Below are 25,818 nucleotides of genomic sequence, written 5' to 3'. Positions count from 1 at the left end.
CCTCTTCCTCACTTGCCTGCCTGCCCATCGTTCAGCAGTTTCCACAGACCTCTGCCTTCATCCACTAAACCCAGCTAGTCTGGACTCCAAGTAAGGCATTGTTGCAGCCACTTTATGAACACTCTCTGTCTTGTCACATTCCCTCAGATTTCCTGCCCTAACTGCTCTCTCCTCTCCCACAGATCTGCCGCCCTCACACTGTTATGTCCGCTCCTCTGGCCTGTCTCTCTCACCTCAGTTAAGATGTTTTTGTAGGACTTGCTCCTTAAGTTTAGGTTCATTTATGTTTTGTTCTTGTTGACTGAGTCAAAGCTCGCAATCTGTTTTGTTAAATGAATTATCCTTTGTTTGATAAAGAAACTGACTGATTACATCCTCTGCTGTTTTCACCTGAGTCCCACACATAAGTCCTGAATCACAATGATATTAAACCTGACAATTTAGAGATATTACATAATAGTTTTATAAAGTTCTGACTAAATAGATCCAGGTGGATTTAAACATTAAAAGAGATAATATGATGTTATTTCTCAATCATGAAACTCATTTACAGAAACACATCAAATGTTTTGATCCTGCTCACCTTTAACTGACATCCAGCTCTGTGCTGACTCTCTTCCTGAGTACTGACACTTGTAGAAACCTTCATCAGACTTTGACACTGCAGAGATCTTCAGCTCCCCTCGGGGATCATTTTGAATAAGTTTGTCATTGTGATAGAAAAACACATTGGAAAGTATTTTTTGTGTTCTCAAAATGCAGCTCAGACTAACAGAAGCTCCCTCAGTCACAGGATGAACAGGACTCACCAGGATAGGACCATTACCATCATCTGTGAAACAATCACACACAATTGTTTCAGTCAGACCAGCTGGTGCACACTTTGAGAAAAAGCTGTGAGTCGTGTCTCATGATCTACATGCAGATCTGGTTTTCTGAGTGATTATGAGGACTGGAAATATAGTTGGGATGTTCCCTGCAGGAGTCAAATTATTGACGGTGACATTATTGAATGGTTGAAGGTGAAATTGTAAATGTTTGTCTGTTTGTGTTATTTTGCATGACGTGTTTCCCAAATTTCTCTGAATTGAGACATTAAAGGTTCATCTAATCTGACGACAGAGATGTTGAGCTTTGTTGAGTTTTATTCTGACAGAGAAAATAAAAAATACTGTTGACAAATTATGACAAACTGGATTATGAACGGATGAAGAGAAATTAGACAAACAACCAAGAATATTTTGATGCTTCGTTGCCTGAAATTGTCTGAAATTCTCATTTTTGTTTGTTTTGCCACATAGAATTACTTCACATACAGCAAAGCTGAGACAAATGTTCATGTGACGTCTAAATCATTCAGATCCAAGAAGTAAATGTATAATAACATACTCTGTACAGTGATGTTGACTGCACTGCTGAACTCTCCTGATCCAGACTCACACCAGTACACTCCAGTATGTGACTTTGATGTGTGGATGTTACATGTGGATCCAGTCATTCTCCTACAGTCAGAGAGTCGGCCGTCCTCAGAGAACTTCCTCACTCTCCACTCAGTGAAGTTTCCCTCACAGGTCAGTGAGACAGAGTCAGAGGTGAAGTGTTGCACTCTGTCAGGACTCACTGTGAGAGACGCTGCTGAATGAACATCTGGAAACAACATGCAGTGAAGAGACAAAGCTCACAGATGTTAGGATTCAAAAGATCACAGTGAAAATATTTGTTTGAAGCTTTTGTTTTGAAAATCAAATTTAATAGTTCAAAATGATAAAGTGTTTGTTTGGTGAGACAACACTGAGTCTGACAACAAGCCCTGAATCACACAGACAGTCAAATCAATGGAAAACAAAGGAGCCGAATACTGACATGTTTAAGATGATCTAACCCACATGCTTTATCTGCTGGCAGCTCATGTAGAGCTTGGTACACGTCATGTGACATCATGAGCTTTGAGTCATCACTCTCAGCATCATCCACCTGATACAGATCACTCTGAACACACTTCAGTCATTTGCTGTAATGTTTCTGTCATAATTCTGTGATATTGTCTGTTTCACAGATTCCTTCTACAGTGAGATATTTTGCAGCAGCAGGACCAAAACTAAAAACCTTTGAAGTATATTTTAAATGAACAATAACAGCAGCTGTTATTTGTGACGTCTTCTTCTAGCGTCCATCTGTAGTCAGTGTTTGTCTTGTATTTGTCAGAGCTGTTAACCTGCCTGCTGACATCTTTGTTTCTTTATTAACTATATTTGACTTTTTTATCTGAACACCTACCTGAGCACTAAACAAAGAGTCTTAACTGTGTAAATCCTGTCTGTGCACTAAGTAAAAATAATCAGTGCAAACAGAAACATGAGTTTAAATATCAAAGTAAAAGTATTCAAATAGAAAACATTTAAAATCTCATAGATGTCTTTTGTTTTTCATGTTATCACATTAAATAAAACTGAAAAATAAGAAAAGGAAAATAAATTCAGTTTGGTTTGATCACAGAGAGAAAGGAAAACATTCAGTTCAGTTCTTCTTTTGGGGAGTTTTGATATAAACGGAGATAAATGGTTGTCATGGAGATGAGATTTTAATGGTCTAAATCCTTGTGAATAAAAATGATGACCTAACATGAGCTCATTGAAAGGACAGAGAAACAAACTGACCTGCAGACCAGACAAACTTTGGTTGACTGTGATCAGTGTGATACTCTGGGTCTCCTCTTCCAGCTCTGCACACATATCCTGCTGTGTGTGTCTGTCCATGAATGATGTAGGAGTCCTGTGCAGTCCTATTGCCATCAGGTAGCAGCTCATAACTGGAGGATTTCTCTGATAGATCAGGAACAGCTTTATACCAGTAGAAGCTCCATCCTGCAGACGGATGTTCAACCTCACAGTTCAGAGTTACTGAGGCTCCAGGACTCAGCCATGATGGAGACACAGTGAGGACAGGACGGGGTTCATCTGTTCAACAAAGATTTTCTCTCAGTGAACATGTAGTACAGTCTCTGAACAGTGAGCTCAGTTTATACAAAGAATAATAATCTCAGTCTATATGAACAGAAACACATTTTACAAAGTGTTCAAACAGCTTAAAGCAAACATGACTTACTGTCAGAAACTGTCAGTGTGACTGAATCACTCCACTCTGTTGTTTCATGCTGTGAACTTTTCATTCTGCCCTTACAGCGATAGTTTCCACTGTTGGATGATGAAGCAGAAATAATCCTGTATTCATTTAGATTTTGAGGTTTTCTGTTGCTGTTTGTTTTCCACTCATAATTCCACTCAGTGTCTCCTCCATGGATCTCACATCTGACAGTGATCGTCTCTCCTCTGTATATCTCAGACCAGTTTGGATGCAGAGTCACAACAGGCCTGTTTGACACTGTTAATGTTCAAGAAAGTACAATAAAAACACATGAAAGACAAAAGGTTCAGTTACCATCAGATGTAGTGCTTTGTAGAAAGTTACATTTAAACTCACCAGTTGTGTCAATCCTAACTAACTGACTCAACTGTGTGAAGTAAACTGGTTCTCCTCTTCCTCCTCTGCAGCTGTAGCGTCCTCCCTCTGAGACACTGATTTGTCCATTTCTCACAGGTTGATAAGATTTCCAATCTCTGTACCAGTAGTATTTCCATCCAGATGATGATGATGATGATGATGATGGGCTCACAGAGCAGGTCAGGGTCACACTGCCCCCTACTGGAACAGCTGTCCTATCAGCTCTCAGTTCAGGCTTTGGTTTCGCTGCAGTTCAGTTTAGAACAAGAACATAAAAGTAAAAATGACTGAATCAGAACAATTTAAAGATGGAAACATGTAAATGATCAAATATCACAAAACCATAGTTGAGATAAAACAAACTGTGTCACACAAAATATTCTGTATTACTCTTTTGATCAAAACAGTGAATTTTTTTGTTTACTTTTGTGTATTTTAATTTATTACATACATGCACATTTCAAATAATTCATTTGAAGCATGACTGAGTTTATTGATCAATAATGAGGAAGCAACCCAGGTCAATATGATCTGATTGTATTTTGAACATGTGAGAATTGCTCCTAAATGAGTGTGAGCAGTTATCATTTCATTGGTGTTGTTTTTTACTTTTGTTTTTGGTGTATTGGAATTTGGTGAGTAACAGTTCGTTTGCTTTGGTGTCAGTTAGCACGTTATGTCCTTGTGTTCTTTACTAAATCTGATGTTGAAGCCTCTGATAGCTAAGATGAGACCTAGTAAGTGTGTTTTATATTCTTTTGCTGTGGAAGCTGACATTTCCTGTCGCACACTAATACGCACAGTCAACTTCACCAATGCCATTGCAGGGAGCAGTTTGGATGTGATTTCCAGCTGAGCTGTTAGGAATGCTGGAATAAGACTTCAGTGTTTGTGTTGCAAAACAGATCAGGTTTATTAGCCGAGTGCAGATCTCAGAACTGAAATCTGAGACTGTTGAATCTTGATGGTGATCCACGCCTAGGAGATCTGAACCTCCACTGAAATCTTCTGTTCCTGCTGGATCAACTCATATTCCAGAGATCAGGAAACTGACTCACACTTCTGAACTGTGATACCACTCCCCCATAATCCAAGAACTGATTCCACACCAGACTGTGACTGTGGAAGGTTTTCTCTGTAAATAAGTGGACAGCTGATTTTGTGCGTTCAGTGTTGTAATTCCATCCACTGTGTTGGTGTTGTACTGGTAACTCACTGTGTTACTGATTATTCCTAACCAGCCACTCTGCAGGTCTAGTGAGTAAACTGAGTCGACTCATATTGATCAAAGTTTGAAGAGCAGCTGAAAGAAAGCTGGTTAACCCTGAAGGAGCTAACACAGGTTAACTTGTAGTTTCCACAGATAAAATTTCAAACTAACCTGAACTAGACAGAGAGAGAGATTTTTACATATTGCTGTTTAATTTTATTTAAATGTTTTATTCTGGTTTTCAGATGCATAAATTAATGTAAACTGGAAACTGGTTGTATATTTCCGTGTCTTCTGTTTCCCACCTACAAGTTCAAAGTTCACCCTGGTCCTGGTATGTATTATTGGTTATTGGTTGTTATTTTATTTTAATTTTAATTTTGTTTTATCTTTAGTGAAGTCTTGAGTTTTCCCATGTACCATGAATGCACCGCTGCACTGCTCATGTTAACTTTCTTTCACTGCAGCTCTCTGCACGCAGCAAGGTAAATTTCTCTGTATGTTGCACTGTGTTTAAAGGGTAAAAGAACTCCATGAAACGTAGTTTTGAGCACTGATTTTGTTTTGCAGATACACAAAACTGCTGTGGTGGGGTGGCTGTAGCTCAGGAGGGTTGGTGGTTCGATCCCTGGCTCCCCTAGTTTGCATGCCAAATATCCTTGGGCAAGATACTTATGGCGTATGAATGCGTATGATTGATAGTTAGAAAGCACTTAAAGTATAGATAGTAGTGCCTGTGTGAATGGGTGTGTTGTATAGAGCGCTTTGAGTACTCCAGGAGAGTAGAAAGAACCAGTCCATTTACCATGTGTGTTGAGCTACAGAGTTCATGTATTGTTTGAGCAATACATTAACTCCGGTGAGTCTCGAATTGTGCAAATTAAATTTGATTCACAGTCCGGTTTCTAACTTATAAAATTTATAAAACTTTATAAAACAGCTTCTATGTGATTGTAGAAGCTGTTAACGATGTCTTCGATGTGTTAGCCCTGTGAAAAGTATGCTAGTGTACCCACACGTGCTACCTTTGCAGGTGCAAGTGTTGCATTTTGAGGAGAATTTGATTTTGAGGAAAGAAAAGCTAAATTTGAGTGAACAAAATGAATTGCTGCGTGCAAAAATGTATTTCAGTGTTTGCTGTTATCCACACACACACACACACACACAATAGCAGCCCCTTTCGCTCTGTTTTTGCATTTGCGTTTGCTCGCAATGTTTTTTTTTTCGTTTCTTTTGCGTTTGCTCGCAATGTGTTGCTTGCGCTTCTCAACATTTCTCCCCTGTGCGTTCAGCTCTTTCTGTACACCGTTATATTTGTGCCACAAAACCAGCCAATCACAGACTGGGATGCAAAAAATTCTGATTGGCTGTTTTGTTCTTCAATCAGCGCGAAATGCAATATCCCAGAATGCATTTCATCCAAAACTCAAACGAGGCAGTGAAATAGTACTCTTTCTGGATCACAAAATAAACTTTTGAGATATTTTCAGGCGAGAATGGTGCTGTGTAAACTTCAAACATCTGCTTGATTTATTAAGACATCACATATTTGCAAAAGTGCTCTAACGTTTTCGGAGATGCTTTTTACCCACCAGCTGATCGGCCCGGTTGGCCGATGGCAATTTTTCATTTTTCATGTTTGTTTGTTTTTGTAACGGTATAAACAATGAAAGGTGGTGGGTTAGCCAATTAATCATGATCAAGTCTGGGTGGACCAATTACAATACATCCCTATTGAGATGAAAAGTTTGTCCCGTACTTCAGCTAGAATGAACCCCCCCCCCCTCTCTTCTTCTCTTATTCTCGCCCCCTCCCTCTCTTGTTGCTGCTTCAGTCATGGAACAGATCAATGATCAGCTGATCGGCTTTTCTGTCGGCTTTCCTGCTAGTCCCATCTCTCTTGTTTGTTTATCGCTCACTTTGCACCAAAAAGAGGAAACCAGTGGATGTCGCTCGAAACAACAGCAGCATGTTTAAGCTTGATCAGCTGTCGTTTGAATTTATTTAATATTACTTTCTAGTATCAGGTGATGTTTGCTGGAGCCTCAGCTGTAAAAGCTGCTGGTCATGATATTGGTTTAGATATGTGGTGAGAGGTGAGTCGGACTCATTCAGAGGAAATATTCCTGTTTACCCTCAACTTTCTCAAGATGTTTGTCCGTTCGACTACTCCGCCTAGGCTGCACTGTCGAGCCTAGGCGGAGTAGTCGAACGCAGATTCACTGAGCGCTCAACACAGACAGCATCGTCAGAAGGAAGAGCGCAGGGCAAGCTAGCGAGACAGAAGTTAAGCTCTCCTTGCATCATGGACCTCCCCCACCCTCATTCAGATCTGGCATTTGGAATTATTTTGGTTTTCATGTGACGTATGACCCTGAAGGTAAGCGAGTCATGCACTAAAGTAAAACAGTATGTTGGATGTGCCATGCAATGCTCAATTACATGGGTGGGAACTAGTGTGTTAGCGCAGTTAGCTCGTTAACGTGTTGGCCGTCTAGCCCCATGCACGGGGCGATCGGCGGTAGCTCGTTAACGGAGATTTGCCGTGTTGTGGCGTTAAGGTCATTTCAACGAGATTAACCTGAAAGCACTAGTGGGAACACAACGAATATGACTGCACATTTACGCCGACATCATCCTAGTGCAAAGACAAGTGGAAGCAGAAAAAAAACAAGCAAGCATGCTACTAACTTTAGCTGAGTCATTTAGACAGCTGTTAGCACACGATTCTCCTTATATGTTTAATATGCTGCTGAGAATATAGCCCAGAAGAAGCGGATAGTATAGCTTTTATTTTGGAAAGAGACATTTCTCTGTAATAAACTCTCTTTTCCAAACATGAGTGATTCCTCAATCAGATACAGGGCTCGCAATATCGCTAGCCCGACGTCCCGGGGCTAGCGATCTTTTCAGTCGGGCTACCAAAATCTATCTCTGCCCTGCCCGTCGGGCTATTGTAGGAAGGAAAAATATATGTCAATGCTTTTGCATTCTTTCAGAAATGTAGCTGGGTAATTATGTCATTGGCATCGGTGAGCCACTGTCAATATGTGACATATTGAAGTCGCGTTTGAATTTGCGCTTGTTTTTTTGCTTTCACTTTGCAATGACAGCACTGATCTGTGAGTGATGATAATTTGTGCACCAATTCCTCTGACATCGTCTTATTAATTGGTAGCTTACTACGCAAACATGACAAGTGAAATCTCCCGCAGCTTAAACATGTGAGAGGTTGATCGCGCAGAGAATCGCTGAGCTTATGTGAGTGCGTGTGTAAAAGCAGCAGGATATATATTTTAGTTCTGCTGAGCCAAATAAGACAGGTCAGGGTGAAGAAGTGACAGCCAAAGAAAAGCTTACCACAAAACGGAGAAGTTATGACAAATCAGACTATAAGGCAAAAAGAAAGTGCAGCTTTATGGTTTCATGGACAAAAGAATTTCTGTGGCTGCAATATGACGAGCTAAATAACCAGGGCTGCACATAAGTGGTCCGCAGGTGCGCATTCGCTGTCAAAATAAAAAACACGCACAAGGGTTAGGGTTAAATTTAAAAACTGTACTTTTGAGTTAAAATATATATTTATAATTTTAATAAATGACAAATTAAAAAGGCATGAACATTTTTTTTGTATCGAAAAAATATCGAACCGTGACACCAAAGTATCGAACCGAACTGAACCGTGAATTTTGTGTATCGTTGCACCCCTAATATATATATATATATATATACCAACAAGACTGTTTATCACTGTCACAAAAGCGTTTGTTTTCATTCAAAGGATTTATGGTTTTTCCTATAATACCTGGTGGTCTAGTCAATACACGGGCAGATTTTTGGACAGCAAACTTTGGATGTCATTGTCCTCCATTGTCCATCATTACATTCATTGCAGAGAAACAAGCACAGGGCTCTCATTGATTTAGTGTTATGACTAATTCTATATTTTCATGTACTTTATATTTGTTTTTTAGTTGAGGACATTTTAGGAGGACACTGCCAATAAAGTTACACAATTACGCAGTGAATTTGCGTTTATTATTATATCTACAAAATACCACAGTTTTGTTGTTGGTCTTATCATTTTATTTTGTTGTATTTATCCACGACACGTTGAGGCCGGTCTGTGAAAATATTGTCTGACATTAAACCAATTTGTGGCGCAAAAAAATGTTAGGGACTGCTGATCTAAGTGACTTATATATTATGTTTAACCCGAGTAGGGAAAGACCACAGGGGGGGTTTGAAAGCAATGTGCGGGAGCCTTGACCAGCCGGTCAGCTGGTGGGTAACAGGCATCTCTGAAAACGTTAGAGCACTGTTGCAAATATGTGATGTCTTGTTAAATCGAGCAGATGTTTGAAGTTTACACAGCAACATTCTCGCCTGAAAATATTGTAAAAGTTTATTTTGTGATCCAGACAGAGTAATATTTTAAACTCCGCCACTCTGCCTTCTTCCGCCACTGCCTCGTTTGAGTTTTGGATGAAATGCATTCTGGGATATTTGCCTGGGTTTAGCTACAGCAGCTAGTGAGCCGATTGGAGACCAAAACAGCCAATCAGAATTTTTTGCATCCAAGTCTGTGATTGGTTGGTTTTGTGGCACAAATATAAAAGCATACAGAAACAGTTGAACGCACAGGGGTAGAAATGTTGAGAAGTGCAAGCAACACATTGTGAGCAGGTCCGTGATCTGAGCAAAAGCAAATGCAAAAGCTGAGCGAAAAGGGCTGCTGTTGTGTGTGTATATGGACAATTGCAAAATTATGGATATGGATAATTGCAAACACTGAAATGAAGCAGCAATAAATCTTTGTTCATTCGAATTTAGCTTATCTTCGCTCAAAATAAATTTCTCTTCCAAATGTAACACCTGCAAAAATCTTTTATACGTGCGCTTAAAATAGTGGCACAAAAATAACGCCATAGCTTACATGTGAGGTTTTAACTAACTCTCCATTGGAAACACTTTTCATGGTTTATTCGATTTGCACTGAAATGTATTTTTGTTGTTGGTATATTGGTATTGGCCAGTAGGGATGGGTACCGATATGGGTTCTGACAAAAAAATAAAAATATAAGAGGCTTTTGGACAAAGTTTGTGTTCTCCATTCTTTAAGCAACGGTTTGAGCACCGTTTAAGCACCAGCACGTTTCAAAAGTAACAGTTTGGCACCGGATAAAACCTAAATGATACCCATCCCTATTGGCCAGCATAGCTGGACTGGCCATCGGGCACATGCCCGGTGGGCCGCTGGCGATTTTTTGTTTTTATGGGCCGATGGATTTTTTTTTTTTTTTTTTTAAGGAAGGGTATATATAATGAAAGGTGTTGGATTGGCTAATTGGTCATGATCGACTCTGGGCTGGACCAATTACAGCCGAGGAGGCCGGATGCACCCTCCCCCTTGTTTAGCAATCACGTGATTTTCGCGCATTGCATGCCGGGAACTAGTGGCAAAACAATCCAAGCATTTGCAGCACCGCAAAACGTTCATTCTCCGGTTCCAATACCTTCTTGTTTTTTCTTTGCCGCACAAAAAAGGAATGTGCAAAACAAAAGGAGAACAATACCGGTCCGTACAAAGACAGACTCGACGAAAAGACAAAGAAAAGATATGAGGAAAAAATCAAAGGAGTGAAAGGGTTAGACCCGTATGAGCACACAGAGTGGACAAAAGACGTTAGCGTGCTGCCCAACTTTCACCACGCTCAGATTTATAATTATACGGTTCTTGGAGTGAGTGCATACACTCATGAAGTTTAGTAACTTCAGGTCACTGCAACAAGCCCAGGTACAGTTTACCGACGGATGGGTACAGGACCTTGAAATGCACCGTGTAGAACGAAAGACCATCGTACGAACAAAGGTAAGTTTACCAGTCTCACAAATCGTCGTCATAAATACACATTCGTTAACCGTTTATTAATAGGACCTTTGAGCTCAACGGTAATTATTTAGTAGTGGAAATAATTTCTGGTAGCATCACAGAAATGTAGCAGTGACAATAATATTGTATGTTGTAATCGCACTGGACAATTAGTGATACAAAACAACTGTTTTATCCTGTGAATAAAAGTATATGTTTTTGTCAATGTACCATGGCAATAACAGAAGCGAAACGCAATATTGTGTCAGGACAATTCACTATTTATGCACAATAAATAAAGGAGCATAGCGCAACAATTTCTGTTCAGCGCCAGACTTGCTTGTAACCTATATCACCAATTATGTTAAGAAAAATGACGCATTAACTACTACAAAACTCTGACCTTTGTGGAAATGCTTGGAGCAGACTAACATGTGAGCTGGAGTGTTCTGAAACGTTATATTTGGTATATCCAGACCATCCGTCGGCTCTTACTTCGGAAACATGGCTTAAAAAATTTCTCTTCAACGACGTAATCCGATAAAAAAAAAAACGATCTCTTTACCCGTCGGCTTCCCGTGGCTGTCATGCGACCGGCTATTGCAGTTAATAATACAACAGCTTCTTGCCATTTTTTGTGTTTCTTTTTATCGCTGTGTAACTGAGTTCAATTGAAAGCCTGCGTGCGCTAGTACCTCTTGCCACAAGTTCCCAGAATCCTTTGCGGTTTTACCCCTGAATGACGTCACATTTTTAATCTTTATCCTGGTGGGCCGGTCTCTGGTCAAAATGCCCGGGCCGATTTTTTGTCCCAGTCCAGCCTTGCACTCCACTCTGTCCAGGAAAAGCTTCTTCTACCCGGGCAGCTGTATTCTTCATTGTCAGACTCAGCAGCGCTGCTGATTCTGTATTCACTGGATGCTGAACCTATGTTTACTTGGCCTCGTCTCCATTCATACGTCCACTGAGCTCCTTCACCTCCATGAATCTCACAGCTGACAGTGACTGTCTCACCGCTGTATATCTGAGTCCAGGATGGCTGCAGGGTCACAGTGGGCTTAGTGGGAACTGTTCACATAATAATGATCCAGTTAGAAGAGAAACATGAAAACTCTGCTGTTTATAACGTAAGAGTAGAGTGACTGCAAAGCAAATGATTCACAGACAGTTTGAAGTCTGAAAATCAAAACAAAGTCACAATAAAACAATTTATAGCTTTCACACTGTAACACAATATTTTAATATAAAATGTATTAGAATTTACTTTGTAAAGTTATAGTTTATTTATACTCCAAAACTCACAGATTTTTCTGCTTTACATTTACTTTGAGGTTAAAATCAGCGTGAAGCTGGGAGCCAGTATGAAAAATGGGAGTGCTGGGATCCTATGTGATGTGTTTGAGCTCAAAGCCTGGCAGCTTAAATCTGTTTGGTCTGCAGTCATTCAGCTGATTGTTTGCTTAGACTGTTGCAGTAATCTAGGCAGGGGCACCGTAAGAGGAAGAAAAGTGATAAAAATTATTAACCTATCACCACAAAATATTGTTTGCTTCACACTGTACTTTTAAATGTTTATGTTTCATAGCGTTAGTTTTGTTTTTTTTCAACAAAGAAGAGGTTAGAGCAGCACCTCTGCAGGACAAAGAGACTGTAGGATGGGTCTGTTAGAAGTAAGGTCTGTTTTTCAAAAAAGAAAAGTGAGACAGGTGGAAATTAAACTCAGAGGAAGTCTGCATGAAAAGCTTTCCTACTTATCAATGGAAAATTGTATTTAGTAGTCAGTATAATCTTTTAGTGATATACGTTTGCATATGACACCATGACACCCCCCTCCTCCAATCCCTCTCTCAGCAGCAAGACATCTCCCCCCCTCCCCTCCTCCCAAACATCTCCCAGTGTCACAGTGGATCAGGTCAGGAGACAACTGAGGAAGCTTCGCCCCAGAAAGGCAGCAGGCCCAGACAAGGTGTGTCCTAGGATGCTAAAGGCGTGTGCTGCTGAACTTGGGGAGCCGCTACAACGAGTCTTCAACCTCAGTCTGCGACTGGGGAGAGTGCCCGCCCTATGGAAGACATCCTGCATCGTCCCAGTCCCCAAAAAGAACCGGCCCAATGAGCTGAATGACTTCCGACCGGTGGCACTGACGTCACATCTTATGAAGACTCTAGAGCGGCTCTTCCTCAACCTCCTCCGACCACAGGTACAACATGCCCAGGACCCACTACAGTTTGCATACAAGGCGGGTGTCGGAGTGGAGGATGCCATCCTGTACCTCCTACACAGAGCCCACTCACACCTGGATGGGGGAAAAGGCACGGTCAGGATCCTGTTTCTTGACTTTTCCAGTGCCTTTAATACCATCCGGCCCTGTATGCTTCAAGAAAAACTGAACAGGATGGAGGTGGACCCCTGCCTGGTGGCTTGGATCTCCGACTACCTCACCGACAGACCACAGTACGTCAGGCTGAAGGACATCACGTCTGACACAGTGGTCAGCAGCACAGGAGCACCACAGGGAACTGTGCTGTCCCCTCTTCTCTTCACCCTGTACACCTCTGACTTCTGCTACAACTCTGAATTATGCCACATTCAGAAGTTTGCAGACGACACAGCCATCATGGGGTGTATCTGGGATGATCAGGAAGAGGAGTACAGAAGTCTGGTGAGGAACTTTGTCGCATGGAGTCACACAAACCACCTGCAACTCAACACCTCAAAGACTAAGGAACTGGTTGTGGACTTCGGGAGGTCCAGAGCAGGTCCACTGCCGGTTCAGATAGAGGGGGAGGAGGTGGAGGTGGTCAACAAGTACAAGTACCTCGGGCTGTGGGTGGACAATAAACTGGACTGGTCATGCAACACAGAGTACCTGTATAAAAAAGCCCAAAGCCGACTGTACTTCCTCAGGAGGCTGAGGTCTTTTAACATCTGCAGGAAGCTCCTGAGGATGTTTTACCAGTCGGTGGTTGCTGGAGTACTTTTCTATGCTGTGGTGTGCTGGGGGAGCAGCACAGCAAAGAGGGACTCATCCAGGCTGGAGAAACTGATCAGGAGGGCTAGCTCTGTGGTCGGCATGAAGCTGGACACTCTGGTGACAGTGGCAGAGAAAAGGACATTAAAGAAACTGATGGACATTATGGACAATGCCAGACATCCTCTGAACACGGCCATTAACAACCAGAAGAGTCTGTTCAGTGACAGGTTGCTTCTCCCAAAGACAAGAACTAACAGACTTAAAAACTCCTTTGTCCCACACGCCATCAGACTGTTTAACTCCTCCCTGGAGGGGAGAGGGAGGGGAAACAGGAGGACAAAGGAGGGGGGAACAACTAAGCTGTAGTGCCTCTTCACCTCACTGTGCAATACCTTTTGTGCAATACTTTTGTAAATAGTCAACAGTGCAATAGACTCAATACTTGAAATGTGCAATTCACTTGTATTTTTATTTTTATTCCTATTTATTCTATTTATCCCCTTTGTATATTTTATTTATATTGTCTCTGTATTTATATATATATATGTGTGTGTGTGTGTGTGTGTGTGTGTGTGTGTGTGTGTGTGTATTATATATATATATATATATATAATATTCTGTAACTCTGTAACTTCTGTCGGTGCTGTGCTTTTTTGGAAATCGAATTTCCCAGAGGAACCCACCCGAGGGATTAATAAAGTTCTATCTAATCTAATCTAATCTAATATGGTAGAGTACTGCATGTAGTTATTTGTATTAGGAAATATTCAACCATGTATACTTAGAGGCATATAATTAATTGTGTGTGATCTCTAACTGGCTGCAAAGGCTTGGTGTGTATTCCACACTAGAATGCACACCCACATCCTGGGAGCACGAGAGAGGTCATACCTTCTCTTATTGTTTTACGGCAGGATTAACGTAGCTATGTCTGTTTTAGTTTAAGTGCTTCTTTACATATAGATGAACTGCTGGACTTCCTCACCATGTTATTTAGGGTGAGGGGGAGACTACCCTTTCCTGACCAAGGATGTACCTTTTGTGCTTTTATGACCCTTTGATCAGCAGGACACACACACACACACACACACACACACACACACACACACACACACACCACTGAAGTATAAATAAAGACCAGGGCAAAGCTCAGCGCGAGTCTCTCAGTCTGGAGGCTGCCCTTGCTAGCAAGAAGTTCTGTGTGTTTCTCTTCTCTGAGTCTTTACTGAAGAAGTGTTTAGAATATTTTCCCTAACATTGATTTGGTCCTTCGTAGCCGGAGCAGAAAATACCAAGATCCAGCACTGATTCCTGACGCCGTGGGGAGCCAGCACCGAAGCCTGTGCACAGCCCTCTTGGATGAGGAGAGAGCCCCAGGACGTTAAATTCGGGTCTGGGCCGGTGTTATAATCTGGTCCACGGCGGTGGGATTCAGTCCGATGATCTGAATCACCAGTGGGACGTCAGGGGTGAGAAACACTATTTTGGTATATAAGACGGCCGCAAAAGTTTAAAGAAATGTGATAGAAAAAAGGGTTTAAGTTCGCCAAAAGGAACCGTGTTTTGACCAGTTTTAGAGGTAGCCGAAATTATCTCGTGACAAATTAGCGCGCAAATGTCTATGTGTGTGTATGTGTCTGGAAGTAAGTTGATTTTACAGCACAATACGCTGCTGAACTACTTCCATTTTTGTTTTCTTTGCTGAGGCTCACGTGCTGGTGACAGGAGAACGGTTGAGTTTCATCTCATAAAACTGATACCGCTTCACCGTTAGGGTGAAGTCGAAGGCCGTATCAGTAAACCACTCTGAAGTCAAGCGTGCCAGCGACGGCCCAGCAAAATCTTTGAAAATGGGTGATAAACAAGTAAAATTAACACCTGATGAGAAATGTCTAGAAAAACAGCAAGCCGGAGCAGGACTAATCCAAAAGAAAGAGAGAGGAATCCATCGTGGAAGAGCAAGAGGTAGAAGAAACAAAGTAGACAGTAACTCAGAATAGGATAGCAGCTCAGGTGAAGAGAGCAGTTCAGACTAGGAAGAACATAATAATCCCTCACCCAGTGAAAATTAGAGATCACAGTAGTTTGAAGTAGTTTAAAAAAGGGTTGGAAACAGACCCGACTGAATAGATATAAATGCAAGAGGAATAAAGTAAAATAAACAAAAAGCTAAATTACAACTTAATTTTAATGCATTCAAACTAATAATAAAAAGGATAACAACCTATAAACTGGTATTAATAATGAAAGCAGATAATTCACACAAACAGAACTATAACTGTGATAACTGGAGTGTGCAGCGTTTCCGTGAGCAGTTTTCCTGCATCTTGACTTGTGTGTAGAGTGTTCATAACATCAGCATTATGTTTTTGTTTATTTGTTTTGTTGGGTTGAAAAATAGTTAAATAAACTGGTGATCATATTTATGGATCACCATGGCACATATCATCAGCCATGTGATTTATTTACGCAGATGAAAAAGTGAGTGTGAATGTGTCTGACGTCACAGTGTTTTTGTGCGCTGTGTAAAAGTGATTGCCTCTGATTGTGAGAGCGGTGATTCTGCAGGTCACCAGCTATTTAAAAAAAAAAAAAAAAAGGAGTGAAAAAGAGAGAATTTACTTTGTAGATGAAAAAAATCATAGGAAAAAGGTTTTGTGTTGATCAGCCAAGAACAACTACAATCTTATTTTCTGCTTTTAAGAAAGGACTGTTCACAAAAGCAGAGAGAGAGAGATGTGTGTTGATTAAGCAGCGATGATAATAATGGACATGTCTTAGTTTGTCACTTTCAGGTGAAAAGCAGACCTGAATCAATTTTCCACATGCAGCAGTCGGAAGAAAGTTATAGTTTAACATCATTGGAAACATGCAGGCCAAGTTTCTGGCTGACTTATTTACAGCGCAATGTGTATGTGTCTCTCAACCTCACAAGCAAGTGCTCACTCCTCCCTGAAGAATGCAGCTCCAAAGAGCAATAACATGGCAGATAAAGACAGCAGCAAGTCCTGAGCAAAGAGTCCCAACAAGCAGCAGCAATGTGGACAAACAGCATCAGAGAAGAAGAGCAAACCCATCATCCTGACTGATCGGATGGATGGCACTGTGTTTACAACAGGCTGTGACTTCACTGTGCATGTGAAGAAAACGTTTGAGGAGAACTGAACAGTTGGAGTTTGACATTTGCCACCTGTGGAGTAAAATGGCAAGAAGGGACAGTGGGACACAGGACAAAGCTGAAGGAGAACTGCCGGGACTGTTGAAGTGGGAGAGGGCAAAAGAGTGAGAGGACGACAGAGAGGAGTGGTGAGAACACAGAGGAATGCTGTTATTTAATGTGGGAAATCAAAATTTGGGTTAGCAAACCTGGGGAAAAGAAAACTGACTGCTTAAGTTGGAAAATTGAGAAGGAGTCTGGATATATGCAAATATAAAAAACATATACATCATATACAAAATCACACACACAAGAAGAACATGCATTAACCCTACTAACACTTCCAAACACAAGAGAGCTCATGAAGATTAGACAACATTTTAAGCATGTCAGTCTGTTTATCATCTTGTCCAAGTCACCTCGTGTGATGCAAAGACCAGTGGACTCATAGCACATTAGTTAAGAAATGATCAAATAATAGTAGAGAAATGTGTAGGAAAGGCAGTTTTAAGAACATGCTCTGCTGGATATGCAGCTCCACAGACATGCATTAAACCTGCCTAATAACACAAACACATGTAATGAAAATTAGCTTGTTATCTTTCATCAGTGTTAAAATAGTGTCAATTTAGCAGACACTTGTTATTAAATACTGAATTTATCCAATGCAAAAAATTGACTCTCTAGGTTGCAGGACAACAGTTTAAACTTTTGTGGGAAAAAAGATCCTGGTTTGACCAACCAGTGATCAGACAATAAATTTAGTTGTTGATATAGTAAATTGGGAGGAGCTTCCTGCTTGATTGATGCAGCACAAGTAATTTACTGTATGAGGGAAATTGTCTTTTGTGATACTATTTTGAACATGCTTTTCTGTTGTCCTGTCAAATTAGTGGGTTAATAGCCGATATGCAAATTAGTTGATCGTTCTTAGATTAATGAAAGGTGACTGAATTCTAGCACGAGTGAATGGGATGTTTGTTGTGTGTTGAGTGGAGACTCTAAAACACTGAGTTTCCTGTTTTGATGTGCGAGTGAATCCTGTATTTAGATACACAACTCTGAATACGTCAGAACAAACTTCTTTTGTGAAGTGCATGACAGCATGTCACATGTTTTATGATGAAGGGAAAAAAGGAAAATTGAATAAAATAGATCTGTGGCCTAAATGAGTGAAGAGCACAGACCTGGTGATTAAACTCATAAGTTAAAGAAGACATTAGGGTTATGTTGTGTGTTGTGCAGTTGATGGTTGGTTTGGAGTGAATCTAGCTGATGATTCTTCTCCTGTTGTGAAGTTGATGAGGAGTTTGTGTCATGACTTAACAAGGCCTTTTTATTTTGATACTTTCACAGTGCACTGAGAGTTTGTTTTGATAATCTCTGTTATTTTTCATTTTTCATTTTTGAAAAGGCACTGATTTTGTTTGTCTATTTCTTTTCTTTAAGCAGATCTGCACGTCAGGAATTGAAAGTGCTATACAACCGGTCGCGAAAGCCGTTACAAGTGAGTTTTCTCCACATTAAAATGGGCTCAGGAGAAAGCTACTTATTTGGGACAATATTAAATGAAAGTCCCGGCCCAAAAAGGATTCAGCGATGTAATCCGATTTAAAGTTCTTTTTCTTTTTGAAATGACGTCATTTTGCTGAGAGTGGAAACTAAATGCGACAATCGATTCCACTATCAGCAAAGAAAGAAAGAATGAATGTATGAATGAATGAGTGAAAGAGAAAACAAACTGACTGACTGGTAAAAGCTGACAGGACATGACCACGACTCAAGGTTAACCCCCACCTAGACAGGACACAAGGGTGGATGAATTTATGTGTTTTTTGTTACAGGAGCAGAAAGATGACAGCAACATTCGAGGTTGCATAATGGTTTAACCTTTGAAATGCCATTTTCTGTGTCTGTGCATCTACCAGGGGTGTTATTCACTACCTTGTGTTGCTTACAGAGGTAACGGTGACAAAGTATGCAATACGCCTGCGCAAGCGCTAACATTTGCATTTTCTCTTCTACAGCATTGCAGTTTTTCATGTGTTTGATCATGTGATTTATAAGAGGATTAGTTAATGTTTTTTTTTTACTACAGGATTTCTGGGTTTATATGTGAATGACATTCTTTCTACAGCTAGGGATGGCTAACTTTATGGTGTTTTTATGGCACCTCTGGAATGTGGATGGCCGACGCCTGCCCACCAGGATAATCAATGTGTGTTGCTAATGTTTGTTTTTTGAGACTGCATGTACGAGATTCAGCAGAAGCGAACAAGTGACATGAGACAAACAAATAAGAGATGCGGTGTTATGGAATAGTTAATATGGGCTCATTTGCTGGCCACTCTTGAGCCCATAAATAATATATGAGCGGAGTGACTTTGCTTACGAGAAGTCACTGATTACATTACTGTTGACTGAGTACATGGGATGATCCATGTCTGAGGCAAATTATGGTAATAATTGTAGTTTACTGATTTGAGAAAACCTGCACATGACACTTGTCTTGCTAGTGCTGAATGCTTATTACTTTTGTGATATAATTGTTTGTAAGTGTGAAGTTTGATTTCATTTCCAGATTTTGCTTTCCAGGCCATGATGGTGTGTATGCAGGCTCCTGGCAGAGCCAGGTGTTATGCAAAACACACTAACATTTTTATTGCAGGATTATAGGTCCAGGGTGGTGCTGCTCCAGAGGAGGAGATGCCCTGATGTTGCCTGGGATATGATCTAGCTAATCTTTTTCTTTGAGACAGGAATCTGATTTTGATGAGTTGACTCATGGCAGTGTCCATGTGTCAAGAGAAGGGATCCAGGATTAATATGAAACAATGAATTAACATAAAATTTTGTTTTATATAATTTTTGCAGCGATTTGTGTGATTAACAGTTCATTCAACGGGTATTAAACCTATGCAAGTGATGCATCCATGTTCAGATGAGGCTTTGATGGCCTATAAGTGAAGTTCACTGAACTAAGGAATGTGGTTTGATGATTGTTGACATGCTCTCCACATAGAAGTTTTTCCTCCTAGCAAGGAAATACAGGTGCAGCAGTAATCTCCTGAGAAATCTTCAGAGGCCCAGTGAGAAGCGAGAACCATTCCAGGCATAACTGACAGCCCAGGCAGTGGTTGAGGTCAAAGGTCGAGCTGGTTGGGGCCCATCATGAGATCAGATTTTGGAGCCACAGCAAGGACCATGAAACTGCGTTGGAATGAGAGCTGTGCCAAAAGGGCTTTCCAGAGGCCAACAGAGGAGATTGTGGACAACAGATGGGCACCTGAAGGATGAGGGGAGCGTGCCAAGCTCCATCGACAGCGCAGAGGGAATCTAAGGATGATATCATGATTCTGTGAAAGCACAGGAACCAGAAGCTATGGTGGTGATGACAGCAGTTTCCTATGAACATCACCTAATGCTGTGTCACTATACTGTGCATACGCTGGCACATTGAAGACTGCTGGGATCATAACGCCAGTAAGATAACTGGACCCAGCACCCTTTCTACAAAGAGGTTTTTCTGCAGAGGATGGACAGTAGAAGAGTCATAAGTATTCCTACCGCAGGATGAAGGCCTGAAGTGAGGTGATGGGGGTTGATAGAGGCCAATTCAAGTGTTTCTGACCATTTCAACTGCCTGCAAAATACCGGAGAGACCCTCCTGGATTTATCAGAACCACTGGAAAGAGGTCGAGGTCCCAGGAAACCCCGGCACCCTCAAGACAGCACAATAGAGAAATCTCACACTTGGTTGTTTCAGTGGTGAGGGGGGAATGCTGATTGAGCCCCCGTAGGGTAAGCTCGCACTTCAACCTCCAGCCTCTGATCAACTCTAGGGCAACCAAGTGCGAGGTGTGACGGACCTGTGTGCAACCATGGGAAGGTGGACCCTCTTGGTTACCTTGACTACGACGCTCACTTTTACTGCTGGTGCCGGAAACAGCTGAACCAGGAGGAAGGCAGAGAAGATGGCCACACGACAACTCTCACCTAAGGGATATGACGCAAGACCACATCCCTCTGTGGATGAACAATGCCTGGTACCGTTATATCCACGACAGAACAAAAGCAGAATCGGCAAATACAGACTATTATGTCCGTTCCCATCTACCCAGCACGGCAACATACCCCACACTATATATGTTCCTGGAATAACTCCCAGGGAAGAACTACTCTATGATACTAGCAGAGAAAGGGGACTTTGTGTCCTCTTCAACAACACATGCTGCACTTACATACCAGACGATGTACATTCATCAAACATGACTGACGCCCTGAATGCTGTGAGACAGATCCAGCAGGCCCAAAATCAGGACTATGTAAGTGATACAAGTGACTGGTTTTCTTGGCTTTACACTGGCTCCTGGTTACAGGTGCTAAAAAGACTACTCATCGGAGTTGGGATATTTTTACTTTTATTTTGTGTCTTTGTAACATGTATATTGCCATGTCTAAAACTCATGATTAACCGCATAATATTTTCTACTGTTGCTGCATAAATAGCCATGACAAGTGATGATGATGATAATGACCCCGACCTGTTGGAACATGAAGACTTTGTGTGATTAATGACAAACTGGTATCTCACTTAAAGTTTTTCTGACAACAGGAGGGAATGTCAATGGAAAATTGTATTTAGTAGTCAGTATAATCTTTTAGTGATATACGTTTGCATATGGTAGAGTACTGCATGTAGTTATTTGTATTAGGAAATATTCAACCATGTATACTTAGAGGCATATAATTAATTGTGTGTGATCTCTAACTGGCTGCAAAGGCTTGGTGTGTATTCCACACTAGAATGCACACCCACATCCTGGGAGCACGAGAGAGGTCATACCTTCTCTTATTGTTTTACGGCAGGATTAACGTAGCTATGTCTGTTTTAGTTTAAGTGCTTCTTTACATATAGATGAACTGCTGGACTTCCTCACCATGTTATTTAGGGTGAGGGGGAGACTACCCTTTCCTGACCAAGGATGTACCTTTTGTGCTTTTATGACCCTTTGATCAGCAGGACACACACACACACACACACACACACACACACACACACACACACACACACACACACACACACACACACACACACACACACCACTGAAGTATAAATAAAGACCAGGGCAAAGCTCAGCGCGAGTCTCTCAGTCTGGAGGCTGCCCTTGCTAGCAAGAAGTTCTGTGTGTTTCTCTTCTCTGAGTCTTTACTGAAGAAGTGTTTAGAATATTTTCCCTAACACTACTATTAGTCAACTTACTTAACTTCTAACAGAAAACAATGTGTTTGTGTGTTTTTTAGTCAACATGCAGTTAGTTGGTGCAGTCAGACCCTTTGTACATATACAGGGAGTGCAGAATTATTAGGCAAATGAGTATTTTGTCCACATCGTCCTCTTCATGCATGTTGTCTTACTCCAAGCTGTATAGGCTCGAAAGCCTACTACCAATTAAGCATATTAGGTGATGTGCATCTCTGTAATGAGAAGGGGTGTGGTCTAATGATATCAACACCCTATATCAGGTGTGCATAATTATTAGGCAACGTCCTTTCCTTTGGCAAAATGGGTCAAAAGAAGGACTTGACAGGCTCATAAAAGTCAAAAATAGTGAGATATCTTGCAGAGGGATGCAGCAGTCTCAAAATTGCAAAGCTTCTGAAGCGTGATCATCGAACAATCAAGCGTTTCATTCAAAATAGTCAACAGGGTCGCAAGAAGCGTGTGGAAAAACCAAGGCGCAAAATAACTGCCCATGAACTGAGAAAAGTCAAGCGTGCAGCTGCCAAGATGCCAATTGCCACCAGTTTGGCCATATTTCAGAGCTGCAACATCACTGGAGTGCCCAAAAGCACAAGGTGTGCAATACTCAGAGACATGGCCAAGGTAAGAAAGGCTGAAAGACGACCACCACTGAACAAGACACACAAGCTGAAACGTCAAGACTGGGCCAAGAAATATCTCAAGACTGGTTTTTCTAAGGTTTTATGGACTGATGAAATGAGAGTGAGTCTTGATGGGCCAGATGGATGGGCCCGTGGCTGGATTGGTAAAGGGCAGAGAGCTCCAGTCCGACTCAGACGCCAGCAAGGTGGAGGTGGAGTACTGGTTTGGGCTGGTATCATCAAAGATGAGCTTGTGGGGCCTTTTCGGGTTGAGGATGGAGTCAAGCTCAACTCCCAGTCCTACTGCCAGTTTCTGGAAGACACCTTCTTCAAGCAGTGGTACAGGAAGAAGTCTGCATCCTTCAAGAAAAACATGATTTTCATGCAGGACAATGCTCCATCACACGCGTCCAAGTACTCCACAGCGTGGCTGGCAAGAAAGGGTATAAAAGAAGAAAAACTAATGACATGGCCACCTTGTTCACCTGATCTGAACCCCATTGAGAACCTGTGGTCCATCATCAAATGTGAGATTTACAAGGAGGGAAAACAGTACACCTCTCTGAACAGTGTCTGGGAGGCTGTGGTTGCTGCTGCACGCAATGTTGATGGTGAACAGATCAAAACACTGACAGAATCCATGGATGGCAGACTTTTGAGTGTCCTTGCAAAGAAAGGTGGCTATATTGGTCGCTGATTTATTTTTGTTTTGTTTTTGAATGTCAGAAATGTATATTTGTGAATGTGGAGATGTTATATTGGTTTCACTGGTAAAAATAAATAATTGAAATGGGTATATATTTGTTTTTAGTTAAGTTGCCTAATAATTATGCACAGTAATAGTCACCTGCACACACAGATATCCCCCTAAAATAGCTAAAACTAAAAACAAACTAAAAACTACTTCCAAAAACATTCAGCTTTGATATTAATGAGTTTTTTGGGTTCATTGAGAACATGGTTGTTGTTCAATAAAACAATTATTCCTCAAAAATACAACTTGCCTAATAATTCTGCACTCCCTGTATGTGCTAAATCACTTATCTGCTAACCTGCTGGCAAGACAAACAGATCAAACCTCTGGCTCAGGCTTAGCTGTCCCACTGCCTCTGCACCCACACTCCTGAAATTGAACCAGCCCACTGATATCTGAAGGAGGAGCTGAGTCTTTTATGTCAAATGTGTCTAGTTGAGGGAGGCCCCTTGGGAATTGTATTTTTTTTCTGCACACTATTTATTTGGTAATCAAAGAGTAATTTGAAGGGCAGACTGTGCCAAAAGTTCAGGCAAAACAATCACAAAGGCCCAGTCTTAGTCTTAGCCTGTGTTTTAGTCTGCTTCTAGGAACAAATAGAAGCAACTTATCAGCTGACCTTAGAGTTCTGTTTGGAGTTTGTTTATTTAAAAGATCAGAGAGCTACGAGGGAGTGAATCCATTCAGAGACTTAAAAACAAACGATTAAATAATCATTATAGCCTGGCTGCTACCAAAATAAAGCATATTACACAAGAATGGATGAAATAAATGCATGAATTACTTTCTCAAAGTGAGCAGATGACATAACGAACGTCATTTTTGCAAATGCCCGAACCCTTTTACAACACAATTTATTTATTTCTCAAATGAGAAACTGTCATCAAAGACCACCTGCAGATTTTTTTCAAAGAGAGTTCTGAACTTTTTCAGAGGAACAAGGTTACACTTAAGAGCAAAACAAGGCTCTGAAGGTGCAAATAATACAATTTTTTGATCGTTTACATTCAAAAAATGAATTGCCAACCATGATTTTATGTCATCACAGCAGTCTAGCAAAACTTTTAAATAGACTGTAAAACTCATGTCATCTGTTGGAAGGGTGTTTTAGGAGTTTGATGGGCAGCAAACATAAAAAGAGTTAGAATGCTGATTCCAAATAAAAGGGTGGAAATAAAATCCTTGTTTAACTTGAGGGGATGATAAACAAGCACAGGAGAAGACAGATCCACCATAAATAATTATAGTTCAGAGCTGCCATAAATATCAGCAGTGAGGTGTTGGCATATAAAAGGGTTCAAATAGATGCAAGACCTCTGCTGTGACCAGGTTCCTGCAGGAAGCTGCCTGTGACTGTTGCAGGTGGTGAGAGCTTTCAGTCAGCTGAACGAATTAAAACCTTTTTGAGTTCCACCAGGTCTCAGCACAGAGACACATTTTAATTTGTTTTACTTTGTTTAAAAATGTATATCCAAAGAATTACTTATGTTATAATTACCACTATTTAATAGCATAATTACAAACAGTAATTTAAGAAGTAAGAAATGTCTTCTACACTATTTTATAGATAAGAAATTCAACATTAAAAATATAAAAATATTATAACATATAACAATATAACAAAATCTTTTTCATACTTCAGATGTTTAACTTTGAGTCTTTACTGTTAATTTTTATCAAAGCCATTTTTGCTACTTTTGATAATAAACAATAAATAAACAAAAAAGCCTTCGGTGTGTTACAATATAAATTAAAAAAACATAGTGTGAGTGAAATATCTCCAACTTACGTTTTACATTCAGTGTGATGACATCACTCCACTCTGTCCAGGAGGAGCCTCTTGTGGCCCGACAGCTGTATCCTCCACCATCAGACTCACTAACACTGTTGATTGTGTATTCATTGGATGTTGGAGATGTGTTTAACTTGGCTGGACTCCATTCATACGTCCACTGAGCTCCTTCACCTCCCTGAATCTCACATCTGACAGTGACTGTCTCACCGCTGTATATCACACCGCTGTATATCTGAGGCCAAGGTGGCTGAAGGGTCACAGTGGGCTTAGGCAAAGCTGTTCAAACAAAAATATATCATTAGCACACTGATAATTGGACTTGAAAATCAAAAAGTTCTTTCTTTTAAATAAATAAATTAAATCAGGTAATTAACCGATCTTTATATTCAACAGTTTACTTATTTCGACATCTTTACATTTCCATATTTATACATTTATGAACATATAATCAATGAGTCATCAGTTAGCTGTTGTTTCCTAACAATGTTGTTAAACCTCCAGTGATGGATTCAAAGCTGGAGGCTGCTCTGCTCTCATAAACTGATTATTAGTTCATAAAATGTAAAATACAAAGTTTTTATGTGGCACCAAAGTCAAAACTGGCAAAGAAAACTAAGAGTAAAGGTTCAGTAACCAGGAAAGGAGCACAAACTGTTTTTTAAATCACTC

The 25,818-nt window shown here is 40.8% G+C and overlaps 1 protein-coding gene across 1 annotated transcript in view; it reads right to left on the bottom strand.

Annotated features, from left to right (window-relative positions):
* Window positions 1-560: 560 nt before the first annotated feature.
* Window positions 561-25,818, bottom strand: part of LOC146714742 (sialoadhesin-like) — a 40,859-nt gene continuing 15,601 nt past the window's right edge. Inside the window, exons 4-13 of the mRNA XM_085440379.1 lie at window positions 25,144-25,425; window positions 15,270-15,399; window positions 14,814-14,911; window positions 11,442-11,651; window positions 3,481-3,747; window positions 3,128-3,381; window positions 3,026-3,044; window positions 2,658-2,957; window positions 1,390-1,647; window positions 561-832 (exon numbers count right to left, since the gene is read on the bottom strand). Coding sequence (XP_085296505.1) covers window positions 561-832; window positions 1,390-1,647; window positions 2,658-2,957; window positions 3,026-3,044; window positions 3,128-3,381; window positions 3,481-3,747; window positions 11,442-11,651; window positions 14,814-14,911; window positions 15,270-15,399; window positions 25,144-25,425 — 2,090 coding nt within the window. The remainder of the gene's footprint in view (window positions 833-1,389; window positions 1,648-2,657; window positions 2,958-3,025; window positions 3,045-3,127; window positions 3,382-3,480; window positions 3,748-11,441; window positions 11,652-14,813; window positions 14,912-15,269; window positions 15,400-25,143; window positions 25,426-25,818) is intronic.

Source organism: Copadichromis virginalis, linkage group LG3 (assembly GCF_057382275.1).
Source record: "Copadichromis virginalis isolate Kocher_CV1m ecotype Utaka linkage group LG3, C_Virginalis_male_GT1.1, whole genome shotgun sequence".
Lineage (NCBI taxonomy): Eukaryota > Metazoa > Chordata > Actinopteri > Cichliformes > Cichlidae > Copadichromis > Copadichromis virginalis.
The sequence above is the reverse complement of the archived record's forward strand: the minus strand, read 5'-3'. Positions and strand labels throughout refer to the sequence as shown.